At 48.4% G+C, this 25,938-nt stretch overlaps 3 protein-coding genes across 9 annotated transcripts in view; 1 reads left to right on the top strand and 2 right to left on the bottom strand.

The window, feature by feature from the left end:
- Positions 1-9,846, bottom strand: part of UBA7 (ubiquitin like modifier activating enzyme 7) — a 64,109-nt gene extending 54,263 nt beyond the window's left edge. For 5 of the 6 annotated variants that reach the window (XM_053295871.1, XM_053295873.1, XM_053295876.1 and 2 more), the window contains exon 1: positions 541-1,783. The gene's annotated coding sequence lies outside the window, so the exon portion shown is untranslated. Of the gene's footprint in view, positions 1-540; positions 1,784-9,828 lie in introns of those variants that run through there. The other variant, XM_053295872.1, reaches the window with a different exon arrangement.
- On the top strand, positions 1,842-13,549 carry TCTA (T cell leukemia translocation altered). The gene is made up of 3 exons (XM_053295880.1): positions 1,842-2,221; positions 12,499-12,553; positions 12,706-13,549. The coding sequence occupies exons 1-3, from the start codon at positions 1,993-1,995 to the stop codon at positions 12,746-12,748; spliced, it is 327 nt and encodes a 108-aa protein (XP_053151855.1). The 5' UTR covers positions 1,842-1,992; the 3' UTR covers positions 12,749-13,549.
- A 176-nt stretch (positions 13,550-13,725) lies between these two features.
- Positions 13,726-24,292, bottom strand: AMT (aminomethyltransferase). 2 transcript variants are annotated; one of them, XM_053295877.1, is made up of 9 exons: positions 24,100-24,285; positions 19,963-20,130; positions 18,364-18,444; positions 17,442-17,573; positions 17,126-17,204; positions 15,956-16,101; positions 15,481-15,661; positions 15,006-15,161; positions 13,726-14,374 (listed from the first exon to the last, which is right to left on the bottom strand). In XM_053295877.1, exons 1-9 carry the CDS (start codon positions 24,235-24,237, stop codon positions 14,196-14,198), a joined length of 1,260 nt encoding a protein of 419 aa, XP_053151852.1. In that variant the 5' UTR covers positions 24,238-24,285; the 3' UTR covers positions 13,726-14,195. The 2 variants fall into 2 exon arrangements, with proteins under 2 accessions (XP_053151852.1, XP_053151854.1); XM_053295879.1 differs by lacking the exon at positions 15,006-15,161 and having other exon boundaries at positions 24,100-24,292.
- Positions 24,293-25,938: the final 1,646 nt, after the last annotated feature.

Here is a 25,938-nt window from a genome sequence, read left to right as displayed (position 1 = left end):
GTATGTGCGGTGCAACAAAATTCTGCCTGGAAGACGAATGGGTCTCCATCTTGTGCCTGCAGCTTGCAATCCACATCTTAGCTTAGCACTAACCCCGCCCCCGGCTAGAAAACAGGACAGGAGGATGTGCCTAAGAAACTAACTAGATAAGGGAGATGTCCTCTAATTAGCAAGTTCAGCACCAGTCACTAGCAAACAGCGGTAAAGTCCTGCAGTACACTCAGTGATGTAGTTGCAAATTCAGAAGTGCAGGCGCTCTCCATGACTGCCGCCATGGCCACGCCCATCCAACAGCCAGAGAAGCCGAGAAGTACCGGCGCTCCGTCCCTGCGCACGCCCCCCTCCACTCCACTCCTGTCCTGAGTACAGTATGATTCTGTCTGACTTTCCCTTCTGGAATGTCATTATCTACAGGATACACAGCGCCAGGGGAGCACTAGAGAATGTCAGCTCATCTGTCTGAGAAGAACAGATGTAAGCGCGACGTGTCATGGTGTTTTTCCCTGCGGAAAATTAACACACACACACACTCATGCTTACCTGAATTCAGTGCTCCAGCATCAACTTTTCCCACATCCAGGACTTTATGAGTTAAGACACCACTGCGGCGGATCCTCGTCTCAGCCCACCAAAAAAACCCAAAAACCTTGCGGAAGCTCCTAAGCTAGTTGAACGAAAATGAAAGTGAAAAACTACGGCTTTCTGGGAATCAGGGAGGAACCAATGGCTCAATTCCCCTTCCTCCGCGTCCAGTATAGGCTATAGGTTTTAAGAGTGGAAAGCGGTATTTTCGAGTTGTTATTTCCCCCGGTACAAATATGTTCAGTTTAGTTTGGTGTCGTTTATTTTTAATTCTTGGCAATGGTCTGTGGCCAAAACTAGTTTTGCAGTTTCTATAGTGCTTCTATTAAATGGTGTCTGGGGAAAAGTCAAAGCCAGCTCCCAGCAACAGCGCTATAAAGTGGTCCCATTGCTAAGGCGGAAGATGATTATGGAGTGGGAATAGCATATTATTGGTTGCTTTTCTTTCTCTTCAATTTAAACTGGTTAGATGTGCGCGCAGTTGTGCTTTTCCTCGCATATCTTGAAAGGTTAGACTAGAGTGCGGTACACACAGGCGAGGTCAACGGTAAAGAAAACACTGCAAAGATCTGGTTTAATATCTTCTCAAAATGGCATGGGCCTTGGTTCGTGGAGTGCGGTCTTCCACACACCCTACTTCTTCTGAGTAGCAAGAGAGCACCAGTTATCGGAGCAAAGAGACAACTTTTAAAGTCGCGGCTGTCATATATGCAGGGGAAGACAAAGAGGAAAAATAACGGCGTCCCTGGATTCATCCGAGCGTAGCGCCCTTCTCTATGTGCCTCACTTGTGCTTCTTGTTAAGATTGTGAGCCCTTTGGGGGTGGGAAGGAAGGAACCGTGATCTATTCAGTCCTTGTTCTCTGTAAATCACTTTGAGAAGTTTCTTGTTGTCGTTTAAAAGCAGTATAAAACATTCTAAATTGACAATAAACATGCTTAAGATCGCACCGCTGGAGTTACACTTTCCCTCACCTCCGCCTTCTCGAGTGTGCACGGGCAGAAAGGTGACGTGACATATAACTGTTAATGAACGATAATAAATAATTCTCAGGGAAGTTAACACGTATGTTCCTTTGGGGATTATTCGTAATGTTCCAGTCCTCCTAACCACGCATGCCAAGGACGGGAGCAACCGAGCAGGACCCACCCAGGACAGAACACAACGACAGTACTTCTCTCGAGCAAACACGCCCCTCGGCTCCCGCCGTAAACACAGAAAAGGGACAGCAACCTGGAGCTGCACATACCCAGAGGCAGGGGGCGGGGCTTGTGCTCCCCTTGGGCGCATGCGCAATGCGGCGCCGGTGACAGCTTTCGGAAGGTTTGTGGCGCAGCGCGTCTCTTTCGCCCAGAGCCGCGGCGGCTTTGCGATCCCCAGCAGTGCGCGGGCGGGCGCCAGGGGGTGCTGATGGCGGCTGAGGGGGCGGAGGCTGGCTCCGCGGAGTGGGAGGCCCCGACGCGGGCGCTGCGAGCCCTCACCTGGCTCGGGCAGGAGTTCATGTCGGACTGGGAGGCCCAGGACTTGCGGGCCGCCCTCTTCCAGCTGCTCTTGCTCTGGCTGCTGGTGAGCCTGCTCGGCATCCAGGTAGCCTGGCGGGTCTACGGGAACACCGTCACGGGCCTCTACTACCGGCAAGGTAGGACGACCCCACCCACCCACACCCACTCTCTGGACTCCCCCCCCTCCCCGCGCCACTGCCCAGCCGCCCACTCCAGTCCTCGCCCCGTCCGGAGAGCCGCCTCCGCCCGGGCCGGCGAACCTCGAGCACTCCGCCCTCTCCCGGGGCCAGGATGGAGCCGCGCCGCCCTCCCCCGCTCTCCGTGGCATGCTCTCTGTACCCCGCTTTGCCTTCGCCTCCCCCCCGGCTCCCACCAGTCCTTGCTCTGTCTGTTTTCTTGGCCTCTCTCAGGGTCGCGCCTGGCCTCTCCCCACTAACCGTTTATTCGGGCCGGCTGGTAGAGATCAGCAGCTGGGGTCTGGGGCCCCACTAGCCCAGCCTTGCCTTCCCGAGGAGCACCAGTTTGTGCTCCTCCGTGTACAGGGCAACACTGAGCCAGCCCAGTGGCAACAACAGCCATGTATGTTGCTGGGAGTGGGGGTGACGGTGGCCCTAGCCTAGGACTTGGTGGTGGTCGCCCACCTTGGGCAGCCCACACACCATTCCTTTTCTAGCCACCCTTCCGTTAAACTAGTTGCTCACCAATTCTGCCTACTGATGGTTTGGTTTGTTTTCCTTGTTGGTTCAGGCATGTTGAGCAGCATGGACAAGTTGCCAGACTTTTTTCCCATTTAATCCTGAGTTGGAGCCTTTCTAGTCTGCCCACTGTGCCTAGATTAGAACAGGCCTCACGTGCCCTTGTTGTTCGGATGGTGCCTTTTTCAGAGTGTCTCTGAACCAATGTCTACCAATACCAGGGTATCTTTCAAGACTGAGCCTTATCTGTGGAGAGGGATAAAGGTAAAGTGTGCCGTCAAGTCGATTTCAACTCCTGGCACCCCACACACAGAGCCTTGTGGTTTTATTTTGGTAGAATACAGGAGGGGTTTACCATTGCCATCTCCTACACAGTATGAGATGATGCCTTTCAGCATCTTCCTATATTGCAGCTGCCCGAGATAGTACCAGCGGGTATTCAAACCGGCAACCTTCTGCATGTTAGTCAAGCATTTCCCCACTCTGCCATTTAAGGTGGTAAGTGGAGAGGGATAGGGACTCTCGAATTTTGAAATATACTCTGTATTGTTCAACTGGTCTTCTTTTCCAATGACGCCAGGAGCATTGCTGCTACCATGATGCTAGCTGACTCCAAAAACACCCCTCTTCCCTTTCACTTTGGACGTGAATGAACTGTGCCTATAATTGCCATTTTCAATATGGTACAGATTTGGATGCAGTGATTACGTACATATCTCCCTATGGCCATATAGAGAGCTAAATGTGCTGCTATCTCCTCAGTAACTGCTTTGATTTGCCCTAAGAATCTATCATTTATTTATTTATTTTCACATTTCTATCCCATTCTTCCTCCAAAGAAGCCCAGTGCATGGTTATATTTATCTTCACAACAAGCATGTGAGGTTAGGTTATGCTGAGTGACTGATCCAGAGTAACCCAGTGATTTTCATGGCTGAATAAGGATTTCAACTCAGGGCTCCCTAGCATTCTAACCACCATGCTGCATTGTTGTACATCCTGCTGATTTTACTGTTGTTATTTCTTCTTTAATTGGATGTTGATTCTTATTTTAAGTTGCCTTGGGCACTTTGAGTAGAAAAGCGGGACAAATGCCCTTCCCCCCACAATAAATAAATAAGATCAGATTCACACACTCCCCCACCTTTACACAGAAACAATGGCATGGGGGTTGAGGATGATAATACTTGAATGTATAAAAATATAAGAACAGCCCTGCTGGATCAGGCTGAAGGCCTATCTAGCCCAGCATCCTGTTTCCCAGGGTGGCCCATCAGATGCCTCTGAGACGCCCACAGGGCAAGAGCTAGGGATGTGCACAGAACCAGGCGGGGGAAGTTCGAAGACGGGGGGGGGGGGTGGTTGACTTTAAGGGCAGGGGAGGGTGCACTTACTCCTCCCTCTGCTTCCCCTCCACTGGTGCTCCATTGTAAACCGGACTGGTGGGGTGGCAGCGTACCTCCCTGCCGCCCCGTCCCTTCTTCGGGCACATGTGTGCGCACTTTGGGTACTTCAGCTTACTTTCGGTGTGACCGGGGTGGGGTGGGGGGAGGACACGGGGTGGCAGGGAAGTATGCTGCCACCCTGCTGGACCGGTTTACAGTGGAGCGCCAATCAGGGGCAAGCAGAGGGAGGGGCAAGCAGAAGGAGGGGTAAGTGCACCCCCGCCCTTAAAGTCAACCCCCCATTTCGAACCGGCAGAACCACTGGTAGTTCAAACCGGTTCAGAGGCCCAAAAAGGGCCTCCGAACCGGTTCCGTGCATATCTCTAGCAAGAGCTGAGGGCATGCCCTCTCTCCTGCTGTTGCTCGCCTGCAACTAGTATTTAGAGGCATCTTATCTCTGAGGCTGGAGGAGGTGGCCTGTGTCATATGTCAAGTGTCTATTGCTGTGATTGTATGTGCTTGGAAACCACTGCATGCTGCAGCTTCCGAACATGTAATAATGGCAAATAAAACTTTGCCAAATGACAGAGCATTGCTGTAGCAAAGAGAGCTCTTTGCTACTTTTAAATTTTGTTTTCAAAGTAGTGCTGTCAAGCTGGAGGAAATACAAAGGGGGCGGGGGGAGAAAAAGCTTAAAAGGATCTCAGAATGAAACAAGTAGAGGGGAAACAAGTTGTATTGGTACTGCACACAATATCCAATAGGGACATGTAATACTTGTGTAACCAAACTTGATGCAGCTCCTACAATAGCACTGAATGTACTGTCTGGGGGAAATGTCACACGTTCCTCAATGCAATCTATTGTAGCAAGAATTCTTGGGAAATGTAGTAGCCCCATGTCCAAAGAACAGCCTAGAAAACATACAGATTAGGTACAGCAAATGAGAAATGTGCAATTATTTTAAACACATGGATTCTTGAGGGTACAAACAGCAACGGAACTAAAATGGGTAGACTTGAATCCGAAACATTTTAGAGGCCATTATAGAGGCCTTCGAAACATTTCGGAAGCCGAGGCCATTTCGGCTTTTGGCGGGAGGGGTCCTTTAAGGGCAGAGGAGGGTGCACTTACTTCTCCCGCCACTTTTCCTCCACTGGCGCTCCGTTTTTACTGAAACCCATGGGTTGGCAGTATACATCCCTGCCGCCCCTTCCCCCTTCCATCACCAGAAGTCACCAGAAGTAGTACCTGCGTGTGTGCCTGTTGCGTGCATGCGCGTGTCCGTCTGCCATGCACACGTGATGGGTGAACGCGCAGCTGCTACTACCGGCTACTTATGGCGATGAAAGGGGGAAGGGGCGGCAGGGAGGTACGCTGCCGCCCCATGAATTTCGGTAAAAACAGAGTGCCGGTGGGGGAAAGCGGCGGGAGGGGTAAGCGCACCCTCCCCCGCCCTTAAGAAGCCACCCCTGCCACTGTCGAAACGTGGCTGAGCCGTTTCGGGCTCAAGCCTAAAAATAGGTATATTTATGCAAATATGCATTAGCAAAAATTTCATGCCATGCCAGCGGCATGGCATGAACACACCACCTGGGACAGAATAAATTGGATTTGGGGGCCCCCAGGGGGTGTGGAGGCCCTGGACTTCGGTCCAGAAGTCCAGGGGTAAGAACACCTCTGTACAAATGCCATAGAAACTTATGAGTACAGTCCACTAACTGGTCTAATCAGAACATTTGGACCAGGGCTGTGCAACATTGGCCCTCCAGCGGTTGTTGGACTACAACTGCTATCATTCCCAGCCACAGCAGCCAAAAGTCAGGAATGATGGGAGTTGTAGTCCAGCAACAGCTGGAGGGCCAGAGGTGTGCAGCCTTGATCTGGACTTAAGCCAGGTTAGCCCTGCCTTTGATGGAACATTCAGGTTCATCCAATTGCTCCAGTTTAACCGGGTTTGTAAATATAATTTTTTAAAAATACTTTTCCTAATCATTTTTTCCTCTCATCAAACTAGCCTGATCTTGGTTATGGAAAAGACTATTCTTGTCGAGTAATTCTGGTTACCATTAATATTATTTTCAAATATTACATATTTCTTAGTCACCTCTTCAGTTTGCAAGGATTTTTTGCCTGGTCAGCCAGTAATTGCCAGGATTAATTATTTGTATGTCGCCCTAGGTTTCTGCTTTAAAAACATATGCAAACCATAACTTAGACATTGGTTTTTGAGCCCCCAGCAGGCCTGCACAACCTAAGGCCCAGATCTGAACCTCAAGGACTTATCTGTTGGCCCACAGATAGGAATGTCCTGCAGAAACAGCAAGAGCCACAAAGAGCTCTTGGCCTGTATTGCTGGCGAGCAGCAGCAGCTCAGTGCAGTTGAGACCAGATGTCCCCCACCCCTGCTCCAGAGCCTACTGACACCCCCCCCCTTTTTCCTGACTCTAACCTTCCACCCCCTCACTTTCATTAATATTTTTAAATAATTTATTTTAATATAATAATTAAAGTGCTGAAAATTGACCTCCACCCCCACACACCAAGTCATGGTTGGTTCCAGCCCACCAGGGCATTTACATACCTGGTGAAAAAACCTAGGCCTTCTGACTTAGGAATATAGGAAGGTGCCTTCTACTGTGCTGGACCATTGGCCCATCTATCTCAGTACTGTCTACACTGACTGGTAGCATCTGCTCCAAGACGCCAGGCAGGAGTCTTTCCCAGCCTTACCTGGAGATGCAAGGGGTTGAACCTGGGGCCTTCTGTATGCTAAGCAGTAGCTCTTCCACAGAACTCTGGCCACATTCCCAGCTATGGCCTCATCCCCAGGGCCATAGCTTCTAACATTTCTTTTTTTTTTTTTTTTGGGGCAGGTGTTACTTGCTACCTGAAGTGTAATTAAGGATCAGTTTCAGTATCTCCTTACTATATAAATATATCATCCTGTTCTTCATGAACACACAACTGCTAACTGAATATTGTTGCTGCCTTTGCATCTGTAATAGTGGATGTAAGTCCAATATAGCTCGACTTGTAAAAGAATATTCTCTGGTACACTTAATAGAATGGGTAAAATAATTCTTAGAAATATTATCTCCTATGCTAAATAATAGGGATGTGCAAAGAACTGGCTTCCGCAGTTTGATTCAAACTGGCCCACAGGTTCGAGAACCCTTAGGGAATAATGGGGGGAATAATCATGCCCTACCACCCAACCCACTTTGATGTCCCTTGTCACTACCCATGGGGAGCTGGTTCAAGCCCCCCATTATTCCCTATGGGTGATACAGCGCACTGCCACACAAGTGAAAAGGGACTCTCTCAGCACAGAACACGTGTGCAAAACACAGTCAAAAAAAGAATCACTGACCCTGACTGTCAGACACAGTGCCAGGTGCCCATGCTGCATCATTGGCACAAGTTGCTCTCTCGCACACTGCCATGCACATAGTTATGACTCTGTTGTAACAGCAGTAGCACACTTTGCAAGCATAACCATAAGCTGAGCTCAGCTAGAACAACCTCTTCAGTGTCAGCCACATTTTTACTCAGTACACTTGACCTTGCATTGCAGAATGCAGATTGCAGACAGAGCAGTGAGACCACCAGAGAGCTACTTCCAGTTCAGCCACGAGCAGTGCACCTTGCAGTGCCAATGCAGAATCGGATTGCAGAGCAGAGTCACCAGAGCAGTGAGTGAAGCACCAGGCCAGGCATGGAGCTCGCAGCAGTCACCAAGAAATCTTACGCAGAGAATCTTACTTTGACCTTGCTCAAGGCCAAAGGGACTCAAGGGACCCTGCCCTGCACCCTCCTGGAGAACATCCGTTCCCAGAAAATAGGCCCTATTTAAAAGAAAGTACTCTAACCTAAAACAAAGCTCTAACCCTAAAACCAAACCACGGGGGGTGGAGTGTGCGGTGGCACAGCGGCGGGGCAAGGGCTTAACAATCTGAACTCTTCAGCTGTAGTCTGATCAGGACGGAGCTTGGGCAATCAGGCTGAGCAGTGCACACTGAGATAGGGATGTGCAAACTGGCTTGAGCTCGAACCAGTTTGGTTCGAGGGATCCACCGTGAACTGAACCGGGCCCAGTTTGGCTTGAGGTCAAGCCAACCAACCCACCCACCCCCTGCCAAATCGGGGGTGCCAGGTGCCATTCAATTCTATTTTTAAAAAAGTTTGGCTTGCCGCCAAGCACCCTTGGGGGTGCTGCTGCGGCCACAGCGGAGTGTGTGTGTGGCTCCAACATTTCCCCTCCTCCTGCTGGCCTCCCATCGAGTCTCCATGGGCTGGTTTGACCCTGTATGTGCACATAGTGGCTCATTTGTGTGACCTGGGTCGTGACCTGGCCATTCAAATGGCCCGCACGCATGCCTGGTGGATCCCAAAATAGCTGCCACACTCGCAAACAGGGCCAAAATGGGCCACACCAGCCCATGGAGACTTGGGAGCCAGCAGGGGGAGGGGGAGCCACCAGATACCCCCCATGCAGCCAGAGTAGCACCCCCCAAGGCTGCCGAAACCTTTGGCAGTGGTAAGTCAAATTTAATAGCACCTGATACTGCCAAACCAGGCCTGAACCGAACCAGGGCCCCTGTTCGGGGTGGGGAGGGGGACTGAACATGCCTGATCCGGTTCAAACCCAGTTTGGATTCAAACCAAACCAGGCAAGCCAGTTTTGTGCAGATCTCTACACTGACATTCAACAGCTGGGGGCACAGCATGTCAGGGGCCCGGCGTGGCAGGGGAGGGGCCCAACAGGGCAGGGGAGGGGCCTTGCAGCACACACTGACAACAGCTGGGGGTGCAGTGGGGACAGGGCCTGGGGAGGCGGTGGGGCCTGGTGGGTGTGGGCCAAGGCAGGGCAGGGGCCTGGCACAGCAGAGACCCGGCGCAGCAGGGACCCCTGCCCTGCCCCATCCCCAGGTCTCATGAGATTTACGGGGCCTGGGAAGGATAAGGAAGCCCTGGGTGGTCAGTGATGAGGGCCAGTTCTTGGAGGACGACCTTCCTCATACTAGCTCTGCCCTGCCCCCCCCCCCAGTCTGCAGAAACTTTGCATTTGACCCCTGCTGTATCATATATAGATTTATTGATTTTCACATGTATGGCCTGTGCTTCCTCCAAGAGGCCCATGTGCTTCCTCAGTGCACATGGTAACATTTATCATATCAACAGTCCCATGAGGAAGTTTATGATGAGGTAAGTTACTGTCCCAGAGTCACCCAGTGAGTTGCATGGCTGAATGGGGATTTGAACTTAGATTCCCCCAGTCTAATCCAGCACACTAATCACTGTACTACTCTGGCTCAGATTTCTTATTTGTTAATTGTATTCATTTTTGAAATAATCAGGCAGACAGAGCTGTCCTGTTGACTTCAAAATGCATTTACTCTCAGAAGCAGCCTTTTGTAGCTGGTCTGTACTTTAGTTGTGGCTTGTACAGTTCTTTTCCTGTGTGTTTGTGTTAGAATCCAGCCATGTTAGATACAAATCTACACAGTCCTGTAGTCCTGTGAGCAACTGAGATTTGTGTGCTTGTGTGTGTTTGTATTTTGATCCCACTCATTAGCTACAAATCTACCCTTTGCCAGTTACTGCTAAGGCACCTGTCTACTCCTAGCTCCGCATCTCACTCCCTGTGGTTCCACCCATCACCTGTCCTGGCTAGCATCCAGCGGCGATCTTTGGTCCAAAGTCCAGTCCTGGGGGGGGGGGCTTCCAGACTTCCCCCCAGATGTCCCTCCGTGGCAGCCCGTAGCACAGGTGGCCATGTGCTCGCCCCTGCAGCAACAAGGCAAGATCTTGGTCTCCAGGCTCCAAGAGCCGCAGCGAGGGTCTGCGGGGATGTGCCCCCCACCAGCCCAGCACCTGCCCCAATCTCTCTTAGTGTGGGGGGTGGGGGGTCGCCCCGATAGCAGATGCCTTCTTGCCTTCCTCCCCGGCAGTGCGGCTGCTCCTGGCTGGGGCCTCGCTGTGAGCAGACTCACTTCACGTCACATGAGTGATGAGAGAAGAGCACGCACACGTGAGGCAGGCAGTAGCGCGTGGGAGTGGTGGTTGGCTGCATGAAGCAGAGCGGAGGCTGCGCCTGCTGGTGCATAATGTCACTTTACTGCTGCCTGTGATTCTGACTGATGGGGTGGGGGAGGGGGGAGGAAGAGGAAGGTAAAGAAACATTTTTTAAAGTAAGCAACATTAGATTGGAAGTAGTAAAGAGAATGAGTGGGATGCAAATGGGGGAAATGCAAAAAGTGGGAATGGGAGGTGGGCTGGACTGCATTGTTACTGCTGAGCTGACTCACGGAGCAGGATGAAGTAAATAAATTGGTATTTTTAAAAGCAAGCATGCAGCGAGTACACAAGTGCAATGTATCGATGTGAACTGAGAAATCAAATGGGGAAAAATAGGGAGAGAGATGATGACTGAGAAAGGGGTAGTTAAAGGGGACGGGGTGGAGTCTGGGGGAAGCAAAGCAAGGTATGAAATGGTGAATAATGCACACATTATTATTATTATTATATGCCACAGGGCTCTTTGTTTCTTCTTATCACACAACAAGCCCTCTGCTCTGATTCTCACCCTCTCCTACCCTGTGCTGTGCTTTAGATGTCAGCCATACCTCAACACCAGTGTTCCCTCTAGTTTCTTCCATTCATGTTCAGAATGAGTTTTGTTCTGGGCAGCAGTATCAAGATAATAAGCAGTATCACTATAGTATAATATTTCCACAAATATTCTGGTTTTATATTATTACGTTCTTGTGAGTTCAGTTGCTGTTTGTGCCCTCAAGAACCCACAGGTTCACAATACTGCGTGTGTCACTGTGCCTGTGCATGTGTAGGGGGATGATACTTAACTTGCAGCCAGGGTGAGGAACTCTCAAGTCAGATGAATGGGCAGCAAAGCAGCAAAAGGGTTCAGTGTAAGTGTAAAATGATGCACATTGTGGTAAAAACATCAAAACTGATGGGGTCTGGACTCACCAGGAAAGAGATCCTAGGCTAGGGCTATGATGAATAGATAGCTCAGTGAAAATGTCAAGGCTGTGTGAGGCAGTGGTGAAAAAGGCAAAATCCATGCTAGGGATTATTCAGAGAAGGATTAAAAAAAGATGTATCAGTATCATAATGCCTTTATATAAACTTATGATGCTGCCACATTTGGAAAAAAGTTCTGGTTGCCTGATTTTATTTTTTTTAATGTCAGAGTTGGAAAAAGTGCAGAAAAGGACAACCAAAAATTACCAGGGAGTTGGGGTACCTTCTGTACAAAGAAAGCGAAGCACTTGAGGCTTCTTAGTTACAGAAAAATATGACTAATGGAGCATAAGTTTATAGAAGTGTGCATGGTGTGGAGAAGGCAGATAGGCAGCAGGTTGGGTTTTCTCTTGCTCATACTAGAATTCAGGGTCATCTAACAAAATTGACTGGAGACATAGGACAAAAATACAGAATTATGGAATTCAGTGCCACAAGATGTGGGGATTTGACAAATTCATGTAGAGTGGTCTATCAATGGCAGTTAGCCATGAAGCATTATATGGAACTTCCATGTTCAGAGGCAGTATGCTGCTGAATACCAGTTGTTGGCTGGGAAGTGGGGGGGGAGGCAACAGTGGGGGCTTTTGCCTTCATGCCATGCTTGTGGGATTTCCAGAGGCATCTGATTGGCCACTGTGGGAAACAGGATGTTGGACTAGATGAACCCTTGGTTTGATCCAGCAGGGATGATTTGTTTGTTCTTAGCAGCTTAAAAAAAAAGTGCTACTATATTACCTATTCAGAACATGGAAATCTTCACTTGCTGCAAAAGCATGTTTGGAGCCAGCGTAGTGTAGTGGTTAGAGTGCTGGACTAGGACCAGGGAGACCCGAGTTTAAATCCCCAGTCAGCCATGAGACTAGCTGGGTGACTCTGGGCTAGTCACTTCTCTCTCAGCCTAACCTACGTCACAGGGTTGTTATGAAAGAGAAACTAAAGTATGTAGTACACCGCTCTGGGCTCCTTGGAGGAAGAGCGGGATATAAATATTATAATAATGTTGATAGCAGCTGAGTCTTTTCTACTAACAGAGCTCTGAATAGCTTTGGGCACTCCTTTTATGATGAGCTTATTTAAAGGATAGGGGGAAAGCCAGAGGGAAGCTGCCCTTCTTCAGGTGGTAGCACATAGTGGTATTGAACAGAATGAGATGTCTATAACCTTCCCTAATCCCACTTCAAGAAGCATCTTGCAACTTGCATAGAAGAAACTCTGAGATCCTTCTTGGAGCCAGAAAGCTCTTTCCAACTGAGTTGTGTGGTTAACAATATTCTCTCCTTTTAGGCCCTGGAGGACAGAACGGGGGGACACCAGATGGATCTTCACACTTCCCAACGTGGTGAGTGAGTGATCTGTTGGCTTGGAGTCTGTTCAGGTGATGGAGTCAGTTTTCACTTGGGAATCCAATGCCAGAGGAATTCAGGCTGTGAATTCCTCTGGTGTGCTCTTCTGGTCTGCTAAAGTGTGTGTGCTCTCTTTGATTTTACTCAGGGAGAGCTCAAGCAATGAGACAATGAAAACACATCGGGAGTGATGGCAGAGGTGACAACCGGACTCCTGGAGCTCCAGAAGCATAAAGGATGCTGATGCCTGCCTGCCTGCCCGCCCAGAGGCCTTGCTTTCAGTGCTGAGAAAACTGCAGCCAGTTGCTCTCTCACCCATCCTGTGGCCTGGCTGCTGGCCAACTTTGGTGCTGTGAGGACTACTCACCTGTGACTGCTTCTCTCCATTCAGTTACCAAATACTGTGTCTCAGGGTTGCTCTGCTCAGGTTAGGGAAGCTAACCTCCTCCCCATCTCCTCATTGAGTTGTCTGCATTATTCTTCCTCTTGCTGGGCCACAAATCCTTTGGCAGACTGGCCTTGGGCCTGCCTCTATTCCATGTCATATTAAGCCAGTGGTTTGCCTGGACCCCTTCTTCTTTCAGCAGTGGTGCTCGAAGTTTCCTTTGCCTTGAGCCAGCCTCAGCTCAGAAAGGAAGCATACCCCAGAGCTGAGGAAAAGTACACTGATTGGAGGAAAGATTTTCCCAGCTTCCAGTTTAGTTTAACAATAAACAAATCTATTATGTCATTGGTGCTGCTAGTCCACACCGTTCAAAACCTTGCTGGTTCCCTGCCCAGTTGACCTTTGTAGTGTGTGCCAATGGCAGTATCTCTGAGCTCACGATCGCTCCTAGTTGCTGGTGCTCATGCCCTAGAGGAGTAAGGTAGAGCTCGCTGTGTGTGGTACTAGTGGTGTTAATGTGATATTGAGCATCCCTCCATTCTGCCAGATGCTGCCCTCTGTGTATAATGTATGGATTATAAAGAAGTGATGAACAAAGCAAATGTAATCTGGATCTTATTACAATAGTGATTGTGCACAAATACTCAATTAACATTCTATGCTACATTAGCTGAGAGCCAAACTACATGTTATGCAGAAAACACATGTGTTCTCACACTCTTGTGGGGAAGGAATAACCCAGTAAACTTTCACTATTGCAGGAGAAAGAAAAGGAAGCAGGGCTGGTAGTTATAAGGATAGGTCTCCTTTCTTACAGCTGTGTATACATCAAATTACTACAAGAAAAGGAGCAGGTTACATGTAGGCAGATTAAAATGGCATTTCAAACAAAGGGAGGGCAGGAGTGGAGTTAAGGCCTCTTTAATATTTGGGGAAACAAGAAGTGTGTAGGCTCTGTTGAGAAACTGGAGTATCTCACATTCTTACAAGCCTTCTGGTGTCAGTACTGGGACCTAAAGGGGCAACCTCAAAGGGTCAGGAGGTTGCAGTATGATTTCATAAACGACTCCTAGTCTGCTCTGTGGTCTGGGCCAAAAGAAGCCTCTCTTCTTCAGCACACTGTGATGGTCTTCGTCCTTCAGAGTTGGATCCCCCCCGCCCCATAGCAGCCATTCTGCCAGAGCCTTAATGGAATCCTTTCCTCTCAGATGGTGACGGGGAAAGAACTGGAAGGCAGGGTTGGTGGCAGCAGCTCATTTCACTGTGTAGTAATGGGTGGACACAAAGGGCATCTTGGTCACTAGAGCTGGGCAGTTCTTCTTCCTCACCTCTACTGTGAGGGCTGTACTCAGTTTGCTGTGTTCACTCTCCACATAGCCCATGGCAATGTTCTTCTGTAGGCAGGGTGAGGGGCAGCCACTGGTAACCTCGCCTAGTGCACGAAGGAACAGGCAGATGATGTGTTAGTGAGGAGCAGGCCTTCTCTACCCAGTTTCTGCAAGCAGCCACCCAGAATGGCCTGACTTTTGCCTAAAGCTAAGGACCAAGTTACTTTTTATCCATAACTTAACTACTGACCCACAGACGACAAATAATTTGGTCAAACTATGGATGGTGTGCATAGCCAGAGGCAGTTTGAGGTTGCTTGTTTAGCCAGTATGCAGTGGAATCCTTCAGAAATGCTCTCAGCTGCCACTGTAATATTTGGGAAGACAACAGGCATGGGGCCCAGGAGCAATCAACTGCACTGATTGCAGTTGAACAGAGCTGAAGATTTATTCCACTTCTAGAACATACTCCTTGTGGGATACTAACCGGAGCTGCTTCTCAACATTGAGCAAGGAACTGATGTGGCTTGGCCAGTTGGCTTTCAGACCCTTGCACACATCTGCTGCAGCATGACAAACCAGGACTGGTGTTATCTGATCTGAATCTGGGACACTGTTTGTATAGGGCTGGCTACAGCATCAGGGTTTGAGGTGGTGTTCTATGCTTTCTGTCACTTGCCCAGATTCCTACTGTACAGTGAGGGGAAGGACTTCTAGTACTACTATCCCACATACCGATAACCTTGCCCTCGGGGCTGAGGATGGGCACATGCTGCCGGACGGGAGGCCCTGTAGAGGTCAGCCCCACACGTTTCCTCTTGGGCTTCTCTCTGATTTGGGCCAGAATGACAGGTGCACCTGGGAAATCCTTAGCAGCACGGCGGCGTTTCCCTGAGAAGCAGTTGGAAACAAGATGTCACACTAGTGCCTGTAGAACAGGAACTCGCACTGTTGTGAGCTAAGTAAATAGCCAGTCATAGGCAGTCGCTTGCTATGTTCCCCATACACAGTGTCAAAGAGTGCATGGCCTTATTACAGCTTCCCTCCCCTTGCCAAAAACATAGTTCCATGTGCTTTGTGTCCAGCCTACTCAGTAATGGCTTTGCATGGCCCTGGAGCAGTTTGATCAAGTCTTGCATTGGTTGATTTTAGCTGGGAAGGTGCAAGGAAAGGGGATGACCATGAACTCAGAGACAAAGTCAGCACCTACCGAGGGTCCAAATCAGACTAGCCTCCACGGGGGTTGTGTTTTCATCAATGTCGTTGCCATAGAGACAGAGCCCTGCCTCCAAGCGCAAACTATCCCGGGCAGCAAGTCCAGCCAGCCACACAGAAGGGTCCCTAAGCAGCAGCTCAGCTAGCTCCACAGCTCGGCTTGCAGGGACAGAGATCTGAGGAAGAGAAAACATTTCTAATTTGATCAGAGTGATTCCCCCCCCAAAACAAACTCAGTTTTAGATTCTCACTCACCTGGCCAGATCCTGCACATTACACCATCTGCTTGACTCCCTCTTCTCACCTCAAGCAGCCTGATGTACTGACACCATGTGCACCATCTTCCCAGCCTGACAAAAACTGCTCGGGGGCCCCAACCATAGACACGACCCCACTACATGGTTGTTGCTGCCCACCTCCCCACCTTTTATACTTTGGGCTAGCTGAACCAGGAGCTGACCATGGGGTACCTCCACACCATCCTCGCCTGTGTAGCCACAGCGTGTCACCCTGCAGCCTTGCACTCCAAACACACCCATCACTGCACTGCTCATGAAGGGTAGCTTAGCCAGATTGTCTGACACGCCAGGCTGCAGCACTCGGGCCATGGCAGGACCTGGGAAAGAAAAGAGGGAGGAAGTAGAACAAGCAAAACTGAAAGACTTTACACGATGCCCAAGAGGATATTAGTCATGCCAGTTCTCCCAAGGTGTTTAAGTGACAGTTAAGTGACAGAGTGAGAATGAAGCATTTCTGCTGAAGGACATGGTTCAGTCACGTGTCAAACATGATCCTAGTCTTACTGTGTCTTTGCCTTGGGGGAGCCAAGTAGAATTCACTGCCACATGGTTTAGAAAAGGCTTTTCTGAATGTTCAGTTTTCATTTTAAGGACTCAGCCTTTAGTTTAAAGTCAGTCTTTTGTTTTTGATGAAATAAGGAAAAGTGTGCAGGCCAATTGCTCTCCAAGTAATAAGACAATTAAATAGATAATATATTTAGTAGGCTAAATATTATAATATTTAATCATAGCAATCTATGTTACTATATTTATGTCCTCGCTCTGGTGACATTACTGACCCTAACATTACTGACATTAGGTCTTCTATGAGCCATAACATGACCCTGCAAATCTTAACATGACCCTAGATGCAGGGGAGGAACAACAAAGAAGGTCTATTACCTTGATACCCAGTCAGTTTCCCAGAAATATCTGGTTGGCCACTATCGGAAACCAAATACCAAACTAGATGGGGCCACCTGATTCAGCAGAGATTTCTTCATACTCTTATGAGTATGAGGAAATATCACAAGAGAATGTGTGGGTCAAATTTGGAAGGCCTAGGATTAGTTGGTACTGCATCAGCTGATAAGCTAACCTTGCAAGAGTCAAATGAGTTTGACCAAGCAAAACAGGATGCTTTGGACATGCGTATGGCAAATGCAACAAGGTGATGGAAACAACTCCATTACAACAAGCTGGCCCAGGAAGGTAAGTAGGAAAGCTGTTGAGTGAGAGATGCCATATGATCACAGCAATTGGCATTCCAGAAGTTCAGTGCAGCTTCTCACAGGGCAAGTGCATACAATGCTTCCCAAGTTCCCTGTGACTGAGCAACAATGAGAAAGGTGAGAGATATACCTTGCAGAGCCAGCAAAGCATTGTCTGAAACCTCCAAGTCCACATCACAGCCGGCTGCTTTCATTTCCTTCACCTTGTTCTGTGAAAGGAAAGAGATGGTAGCAAGATCATGACACTCGTGAGAGGGACACTTTCCTCTCATCTGCTCCATTCTCTTACAGGGTCCATTGTCAATTGCAAAGAAGATCAGTTCCCCCAGAGTAACTGAATTACTCCAACCAGAGTAATTCAATTTACCTACCTATCATGGCTGTATCTGCTGTTGCTTCTTCTTTAGGGTGAGCCCCAGGGGGATTGCCTGATGGGAAACATGTACCTGCATGAGAGCTAAATCCTTGTCCACGCAGCCTGCATTGGATACCACGTTCAAGTGCTCCTCTTCGGTGCTGGTCACAATCAAGTCATCTATGATGCCTCCTTTTTCATTTGTGAAGAGAGACAGAGTGCCCTGCAAGTACAGTTAGGCTCAGCCTGACTCTCAACAAGTTACTGGGAACAGTTACCAAGCAACAGAAGGCAGGCTTTGGCTATAAATTGGGGGTAGACGTTCAACAACAAAACCACAAGCTGGAAAAAGCAATTCCCCCATTCCGTTTGGCACATGCCTTGTTTTCGCAATTGCTAAGTGGAATGTAGTTCTAGAATTGTTGCAGACACCTATTGGTTGGTGTCAGTGACAAGCAACTCCACTCTCCACCCCCTCCCCATGCTTCCATGGTTGTATCAGGGTTTTTTCCTTTAGACTTTTGCAGTATCTGTGCACTCATCTACAGTACAAAGACACCAGTCCTATTGTGTTTATTTTTGGTTTTTTAAGCAGACAGTGAACAGCAGGGCTACCAAAATGTCCTGCCATTTTTGTGAGCCTTTACTCATTTATTTTGGGGTGTTATGCATTCAGTCTCTGTGCTGTCTAGCCTATTGTTTGTAAAAAGGGGAAGGGCAAACAATAGTACATCTGTGCAAGAGGCTCACTTGGTTTGATCACACACAGAAATGTCCTGTCATGGTGCCCATGTCCCATTTGTACTTAGAATTGTTTCCTGTCCTCTCAAAGGCTCAGGGAAGGTGATGATATAGTTTCTCTTAATTTTCATCCTTATAACCATCTTGTGAGATAATGCAGGTTCAACAACAGTGACTTGTCCCAAGTTACCTGGCTGGGCACGGATTTGAACATAAGTGTCTCACATCCAAACTGAGCATATATGCGTGTAACTCACTGGGCTCCAACATACCTGATTAGGCTTCAGCTCTGCAATGTCCCCAACCACTAGGCTCTCTAGGACTTTCACACGGTCTCTGCCAAATATTTTAGTCTGTAAAACAGAATGCCCTCATATCATCCAAGAGCTTATTATGACATAAGATCTCAGCCTGGCATCACTGCCCAGCTAAACAGCTGCTTAGTATTATATACAGTAGTTAGATTTTATAATGTGACCATAACTACCAGTGAAGGGCTTTTAAAAAGCCCAGGTTAGTCTCTCAATCAGACTGTATAGTGAGGCCAGATAACACAATTAACACTGATTGATAAATATTAATCTAAACTGATTTGCATTAATTGGCCCAGGAGAGTCACAAAGTAATTTGCAGTGCTGGAAACATGGAATATTCCACAACTGCACCACTACTTTGAGAACACATATTTGGACTGCCTACCAAAAATGAACAACTAGCAACACATTTATTGCATGAGATCAGCAGGGTCTGGAAATACATTAAGGTGCCCCATGGTTCTTTATCCTTCCAAGAGTTTAGAGGCAAAGTGGAAACATACCACTGTGTTTTCTAGATTCATGCCTAATTTTGCAGCATGTTTATGCTAAACATGCTGCACTAAGCACTCCCCAAACCTTCTTCCACTCAACGCCTTTTCAGGATAAGGCCACCCGAGTTGCAAGTCTGACTACAATTCTGCCCCCATGCATGAATACAGAAGCTCCCCGCCCGCTAGTCGGGGCACAAGGCATGTCCACACTCACCACCCTGCGGCACACTCACCTCCTGAGGCCATCACTACACAGGGCCTCATGAGAGAGCTGTCCTTACACAATGGACATGCAGAAGGTTCCAGGTTCTCCCCCTGGCATCTCCAGATAGGGCTGAGAGAGACTTCTGAGTGTAACCTTGAAGAAGCCGCTGCCAGTCTGTGTAGACAATACTGAGCGAGATGAACCAATGGTCTGACTTGCTGGAAGGCAGCTTCCTATGTTCCTGCCCAAGTTCATATTGGTCAACCACTTTTACAAGAGGCATTTGCATGACTGGATGCTAGAGGGAGCTGGTGTAGCATAGCAGCAAAGAGACTGGGCTGCAAATCAGAACTTTGCTGGTTCTAATCTTGCCTCTGCTATTAACTAACTAGATGACCATAGGCAAACCATTCCCTATCAACTGCAATATGAGAATAATCTTACTTACCTTACAAGATTGCTGTAAGGATGATATGAAAATAATACGTATGAAGCACTCTCTAGAAGTGCTATACAAATGCTAAGTGTCATTATCATGTTTTCTTAAAGGTGAATGCCCATTGAAGGTTTCAGAAAAGGCACGCTGACCAACAGCCTGTGATAGAAATGCAGAGACCTGTGCATTGCCATAGTTTGAAGCAGCCATGTGCTCCTCAAAATACATGAGCATCTTGCCCCTATGAGACTGGCCCCCCAAAAATCAGTGCTTAGTGAAGGGCAGTTAATACACAGCTAAATTTGCTGCATCTGAAAGTGACCACTGGGGATATGGAAGGGAAAGAAATAGCGTCCGTTAAATCCGCTGAAGAGAAGCAAGTATAGTAAGGCAACATCATGACCTGCAGACCTTCCTCTCACCTGCAGCATGTGAGACACATCAAAGAGGGAGCAGTGTTGGCGTGTGTGCAGGTGGGATTCCAAGTGGCTGTGTGTATATTGCACAGGAAGGCTCCAGCCTGCAAAGGCCACCATCTTCCCTCCATGGTGCCGGTGAAAATCATAGAGTGGCGTCTGTTTCAGGTTCTCCTGAAGAGAAAACAAAAAGCGTCCCAACTGGCAACATATGAAATTGTCCCAAGCCCAGTAGACTTGGGCAAACAGTCCATCCCATGTAGGTATCACCTGGTCCCACCACAGCCATTTCCAACCCTGGAACAAGCAAAAGGGAGCACTCCACCCTGATCCTATTTATAACTACTATACTTCAGTTAAGGGCCAGCTCTGAGTTTCCTCCTAAAGGCCAGATCCTGACCATACTGTACTGACAGTATTCTCAGCAGTACCATTTTGCAGTCCCAAAGAGCATGTTGTTGGGGCTCACCCAGACTGACTCAGAGGAGGTCCTATCAGAGGAGAAGAGGGGGCCTGCCCCCACCTGAGTCCCTTGTCCCAACAACAGCCCTCTAGATCCCTCAGACCCAGAGCAGCCAGAGCTGATCCCTCCTCAGAGGCCCCCTGGAGCCCCCAGCAAGGCTCCTGCCTCATCCTTAGACACCCTCCATCACCCTTGAATCCATGGGAGTGGAGGTGATGCCATCCCAAGGCTGAGCTCCAGATCCAAAGGTGCTTGCCTGACTGCTCAGGCTTCTCTCCAGATTGGCCTAGTTAGGAGAAGGGGGAGGACAGCTCAGGCACCTCCTCTAGATCAGGGCTGGCCTGAGGATCCAAAGAGAGGAGAGGCTCTTGCTGGCGATAGAACATCTTCAGTTGGCACCAGCCTTTTGCTGGTTCAATAACTCCTTTTGTGAGCAAATGCGTTCAGTTGCCTCACATGTCCTAGGTGTGCATGTGTGTCCACATAGTCTCCTCTGCTGCAGAAAAAACATTGTTCCCCTACCCAGTTTGCCAGCTCAACTGCAAGTGACAGGCAGCCTCTGAGACAAGTAACACCCCAAATGACTCCAGATTGGGCTAAGAAAAGAAGAACATGATACTACTACTACTACTTCTACTTCTACTTCTACTTCTACTTCTACAACACTTTTCAACCAAAGTTCTCAAAGTGAGATAGATAGATAGATAGATAGATAGATAGATAGATAGATAGATAGATAGATATGGTTAACTGTCCCAAGCGGGCTCACAATCTAAAAAGAAACATAAAGGTAGACACCAGCAACAGCCACTGGAAGGCTGCTGTACTGGGGTTGGATAGGGACAGTTGCTCTCACCCTGCTCAGTATAAGAGACCCACCAATTAAAAAGGTGCCTCTGCTCAGTTAGCAAGGGAACATTTGAGACAGTAACTTCCTGTCATTGGGTGTCTTATAACTCCAAACAGGAGGGGGAAAGAGCAGGGTATTCTCCATTATGCCAGACTGCAAGTAGGAGTGATATTTTCAAATCCCTCCATTTAAAAAGTTCCCAGCATGTGGTAAACACGTCACAGAAAGGGCGGCACAAAACTTTCCTCCTTGATGTGCTAGTTTTCTAAGTGCAGGGAGATTTCTTCCTTTTTTCTCTTTTTGTTACGAGGAACATTGGCAAATATGACTTGCTCAATTGCAGTAATGCAGTCTAGACAGGTGCCACCTGTTTCTGTGTAAGGCATAGGACAGCTCCAATAAGTGTTTCTCCACAGACAGAGGGAAGCTGGACTTGGCTTTAATGTAGAGTGCTAGGGCTCCAGGGATAGATCTTCTCCCTCTGGGACCAAGGGCAGACGCTGGTGTTTGACCTCTGACCTTTGTCACCAGTCTCGTTTGCTTAGTGTGTTATCACAAGTCCAATGTCAAACCTGCCTGCTCTTTGTACCCCACAAGTTGGCAAGTCTACTCTGTGTCACTTTCACACTTGTTTAAGCTCTTGCCTACATATTTAAGGCTGAGATTGTGTCTGATTATCTCTATAAAAACCCCATACTTATTCTTTAATATCTTTGTATGACAATTTGCTGTAGTAAGTGGCAGTGGCTACAATATTTTTCACTTCTGCAGGGTCCTTCATGGTAAAACCACTCACGGCTGGGAAAGAAAGTACTGGCATTTGGAAAAATAGACAATGCAGGTTTCTGCTTCCACTTGAGCTGAACAACTCTAGGTCCACCCCCTCTGTTCTTTCTTTGTTCATTAACATTAAGTGAAAATAATGGTTTTCCAGTTCTTAATATGGTCAGAAGGAAGTTGCCATTGCAGGCTGCCAGCTGCAGACTCATGCAGCCATTGAGACTTGGGTCCCCATTTGGAAGGCTTCCTCCCTCATGCACACAAGGAGTGTTCCCTGTAACAGGGGCTCCCAGATGTTGTGGGCTCCAACTCCCATCATCCCCACCTCATTGTCCTTTGGCTGGGTATTGTGGGAGATGTAGTCAACAACATCTGGGAATCCTTGTTACAGGGAACACTGCCACAACCCATTAACACAAAGCACTCCTTTAGTTACAACCTAAAGAACCAAGATGATCAGGGCCTAGAGCACTAGAAATATGAGGCAAGACTACAACACCTGTGGCTATTTAGCTTAGAAAAAAGACGACTGCGGAGAGACATGACAGAGGCAGGGGCGTAACTACTATTAGGCAAGGGGAGGCAGCTGCCTGGGGGCCTCCATGCATCGAGGGGCCCCCCAGAGGCAAGTCACATGTGAAGTGTGTGTGTGTGTGTGTATCAGCGAGGGGCCCATTTTAAAATTTTGTCTCTGGGCCCACTCCAGCCTTGTTACGCCCCTGGACAGAGGTCTATAAAATCATGCATGGTGTGGAGAAAGTGGATAGAAAGAAATGCTTCTCCCTCTCACATAACACTAGAACCAGGGGTCATCCCATGAAATTGATTGCCAGGAAATTTAGGACCAACAAACGGAAGTACTTTTTCACACAACACATAATCAACTTGTGGACTTCTCTGCCACAAGATGTGGTGACAGCCAACAACCTGGATGGTTTTAAGAAGGGTTTGGATAACTTCATGGAGAAGAGGTCTACCAGTGGCTACTAGTCGGAGGGCTATAGGCCACCTCCAGCCTCAAAGGCAGGATGCCTCTGAGTACCAGTTGCAGGGGAGTAACAGGAGAAGAGAGGGCATGCCCTCAACTCCAGCCTGTAGGCTCCCAGTGGCATCTGGTAGGCCACTGTATGAAACAGGTTGCTGGTCTAGATGGGCCTTGGGCTGTTCTTAACTCTGTTCAACTTGGCTATAGCTTGTGCTGTAAGAACTACCAGGTGGCGGCCCTGCCATAAGCTAATGTCAAGAGGACTACTGGCCCCCTGAACTTGGCCAAAAGGGCTTTTGCAGCAGCGTGTCCATCTCACACCTTCCTAAATGAGAACTCTTGGTCAGATATTTAACTCCCATTTCCGATGGGCTCACTGTGTTACACCAATGAGACCCGCTGCGGGGAAACTCCCACAATTCTCCATTTCTCAAGAGAAGGACGCCAAGGCCCAAGAGCCAGCGGTCTCGAATCTCTGACCCTCAGGGCTGGCTCCACCTGAAGAGATCGAATCCCCATTCAACCATGAAACTCACTGGGTGTCTCTGGGCCAGTCATGGATCTCTCAGCCTAACCTACCTCACAGGGCTGCTGTGAGGATAAAAATTAGCATGTACACCACTCCTAGCTCCTCGGAGGAAGAGCAGGATACAAGTGTAAAAATGAGAGAGAGAGAGAGAGATCTACTCAGCTGCTGCACACGTGCAAAGAGAGGTGTGCCTGCTCGCTCCCCACTAAACTCAGGTATCCCGAGGCTGTGATGACGGGGCATTCAAAACAGGTCCCGTCGTCCGTGACTGAACTCTGTTCTCTGTGTCCAAACTCATAAGCAGCCTTGGCCACTGATCGATGCCCTCCTCCACTGCGATGTTCTCCCGGCCCCCGGCCCTTCCCTCCCGCCCGCCCGCAGGGATGACCGCTTCGGCTTCGTGCCTTTGTGACGGAGTTCAGAGAGGGATGTGGATGTCCCCCTGCACACTCCGCGGCCGCGCTAAGTTGCCCTTGTTTGTCCCAGGAGCAAATGGGCAAGCCCGCGGTGCAACACACGCCTCCATCGCAGCTCACCTGCCCAGAAGCGTAGCCCCTCTTCCCGAGTGCAGTACAGCCAGAGGAAGACCCCAAGCCCTCAGCCACAAGCCGAACAGCAGCGCCAGGTCCAGCCCGCAGCATTTTCCCAGCCAGCGGCGGCTGCCCCCAAGACATGGCTGGATAATACTCCACGGACCCACCCACCTGTGCCCAGCAATCGGCTCCCCAGAGGAGCCTGGGAAATGCAGTTCCATTCCTCGCGTTTGATCAAAGGGCGCGCTGCTCGCCCGCCCTGCGGAGGAGATGCAGCGTCCAGGCCAGGGCAGCTGTTAAGAAGGAGAAGCTACACTGTGGCAGCATTCGCGCGCCAGGATGTTGCCTACGGCCTACCGTCACCATCAGCACCACCACACGAAGGGACAAGCAAGCTGATTCTCGCTTAAAGAGAAGTGCTCTATATTCAAACTTGGCCAGACAAACGACACAACAACAGAGTGTCCCCGGGGTAGGGGCGGATGATCCTTGCTTTCTTTTCTTTGCTGTCAAACTGCAGGAAAAGGTGGTAGAGCCCCTTTCCGTTTTCCTTGCTGAAGAAAATTGTGCACCTCAAACGCTCTTACAGCGTCAAAAAATATGTCACTTCTGTATTTTGAAGTTTGGCAAATTTAAGAGCTTAAAAATTTAAGTTTGGCAAATTTAAGATACAGTTATACAGTATCCTAGTTACACTGGCAGTTAATGATGGACTAGGACCAGGAAGACCTGAGTTCAAATACCCATTCAGCTCACTAACATAGCAGCAAATGTGCTCCTTCAACTATGGTCCCTCCAAGATATTGTTTCCTGTGTTCAAAGAAAGGGTTTTTTAAAAATAGGATTACATTGGATAAGATTTTGCCCTTGAAGCTGGCTTCAGCTAACACGTTGGGCTCAAATGAAAAGTTTACAGCATGGTGGGACTTTAGTCTCTTCATTTGCAACTGTATTTGGTGTTTCTTGTTTTTCTTCACCTATGAAGCTCATTGGGCCAGCCACGTATCTTTCAGCCTAAACTATCTCATAGGGTTGTTGTAAAGATAAACATTACCATGTACACTGCTTTGGGCTATCAATAGGATATCAATAAAGTAGAGATAGCCTATTTTGCATATGCAACTTACTATGGCCCAAAGAATTCTAGATATAATATATAGGCATGCCCTTACAAAGAAATTATTTACTCTGATATTATTTGTATATAACTTGTCAACAAAAAAGTTTTTACAGTGGTTGATAAGAAAGATGGTTCACTGTCCCCAAAGGGCTTGCACTCTAAGAAGAAACACAAGCTAGACACCAGCAACCAGCACTGGAGGGATATTGTGCTGTGGGGTTGAATAAGTCTAGATGTTCTCCCGCTGATAAATATAAGAGAACAATCCCTTTGAAAAGGTGCTGCTTTGCACAGTTAGCAGGGCGGGGGGAGCAACAGGAATCGCTTAGTAGCTAGATTGAATTTATGACTGCATGTAAAATCTCTCATATGCAGTCAAAAACATGAGTCCATCCAGCTCAGTACTGAGTGGTAGTGGTTCTTCCAGGTTTCAGATGGGTATTCCCCAGTCTACCTGAAGACACCAGGGACTGAACTTGGAATTTTCTACATGCAAAGCAAATACCCTGACACTAAACTATAGCTTCATCCCTGCTGGTTCTCCAACTGGAAAACAGGTGTCTCGCTCTACAATGGGGGAAGCTCCAAAAAATACAGTGTCTGAGGTATGCTTAGTTTGTTTTTATTCATTCATTCATTAATATTTCTATACTGCCTGATATGTAAATCTCTAGGTGGTGTACAAAATTTAAAATATTTAAAAGTTATATAGTAAAATACAT

The sequence above is a fragment of the Hemicordylus capensis genome, chromosome 2 (assembly GCF_027244095.1).
Source record: "Hemicordylus capensis ecotype Gifberg chromosome 2, rHemCap1.1.pri, whole genome shotgun sequence".
Taxonomy (NCBI): Eukaryota; Metazoa; Chordata; class Lepidosauria; order Squamata; family Cordylidae; genus Hemicordylus; species Hemicordylus capensis.
The sequence above is the reverse complement of the archived record's forward strand: the minus strand, read 5'-3'. Positions and strand labels throughout refer to the sequence as shown.

Coding starts and splice junctions, on each gene's coding strand:
- TCTA (XM_053295880.1), top strand. CDS start 1,993: ATGGCGGCTGAGGGGGCGGAGGCTGGCTCCGCGGAGTGGGAGGCCCCG. Junction 2,222..12,498: donor GGGCCTCTACTACCGGCAAG/GTAGGACGACCC, acceptor CTCTCCTTTTAG/GCCCTGGAGGACAGAACGGG. Junction 12,554..12,705: donor TCTTCACACTTCCCAACGTG/GTGAGTGAGTGA, acceptor GATTTTACTCAG/GGAGAGCTCAAGCAATGAGA.
- AMT (XM_053295877.1), bottom strand. CDS start 24,237: ATGTCTTGGGGGCAGCCGCCGCTGGCTGGGAAAATGCTGCGGGCTGGA. Junction 17,205..17,441: donor AGGATTTAGCTCTCATGCAG/GTACATGTTTCC, acceptor TTCCTTTCACAG/AACAAGGTGAAGGAAATGAA. Junction 16,102..17,125: donor TGCTTTGCTGGCTCTGCAAG/GTATATCTCTCA, acceptor TTTCTTTCCCAG/GTCCTGCCATGGCCCGAGTG.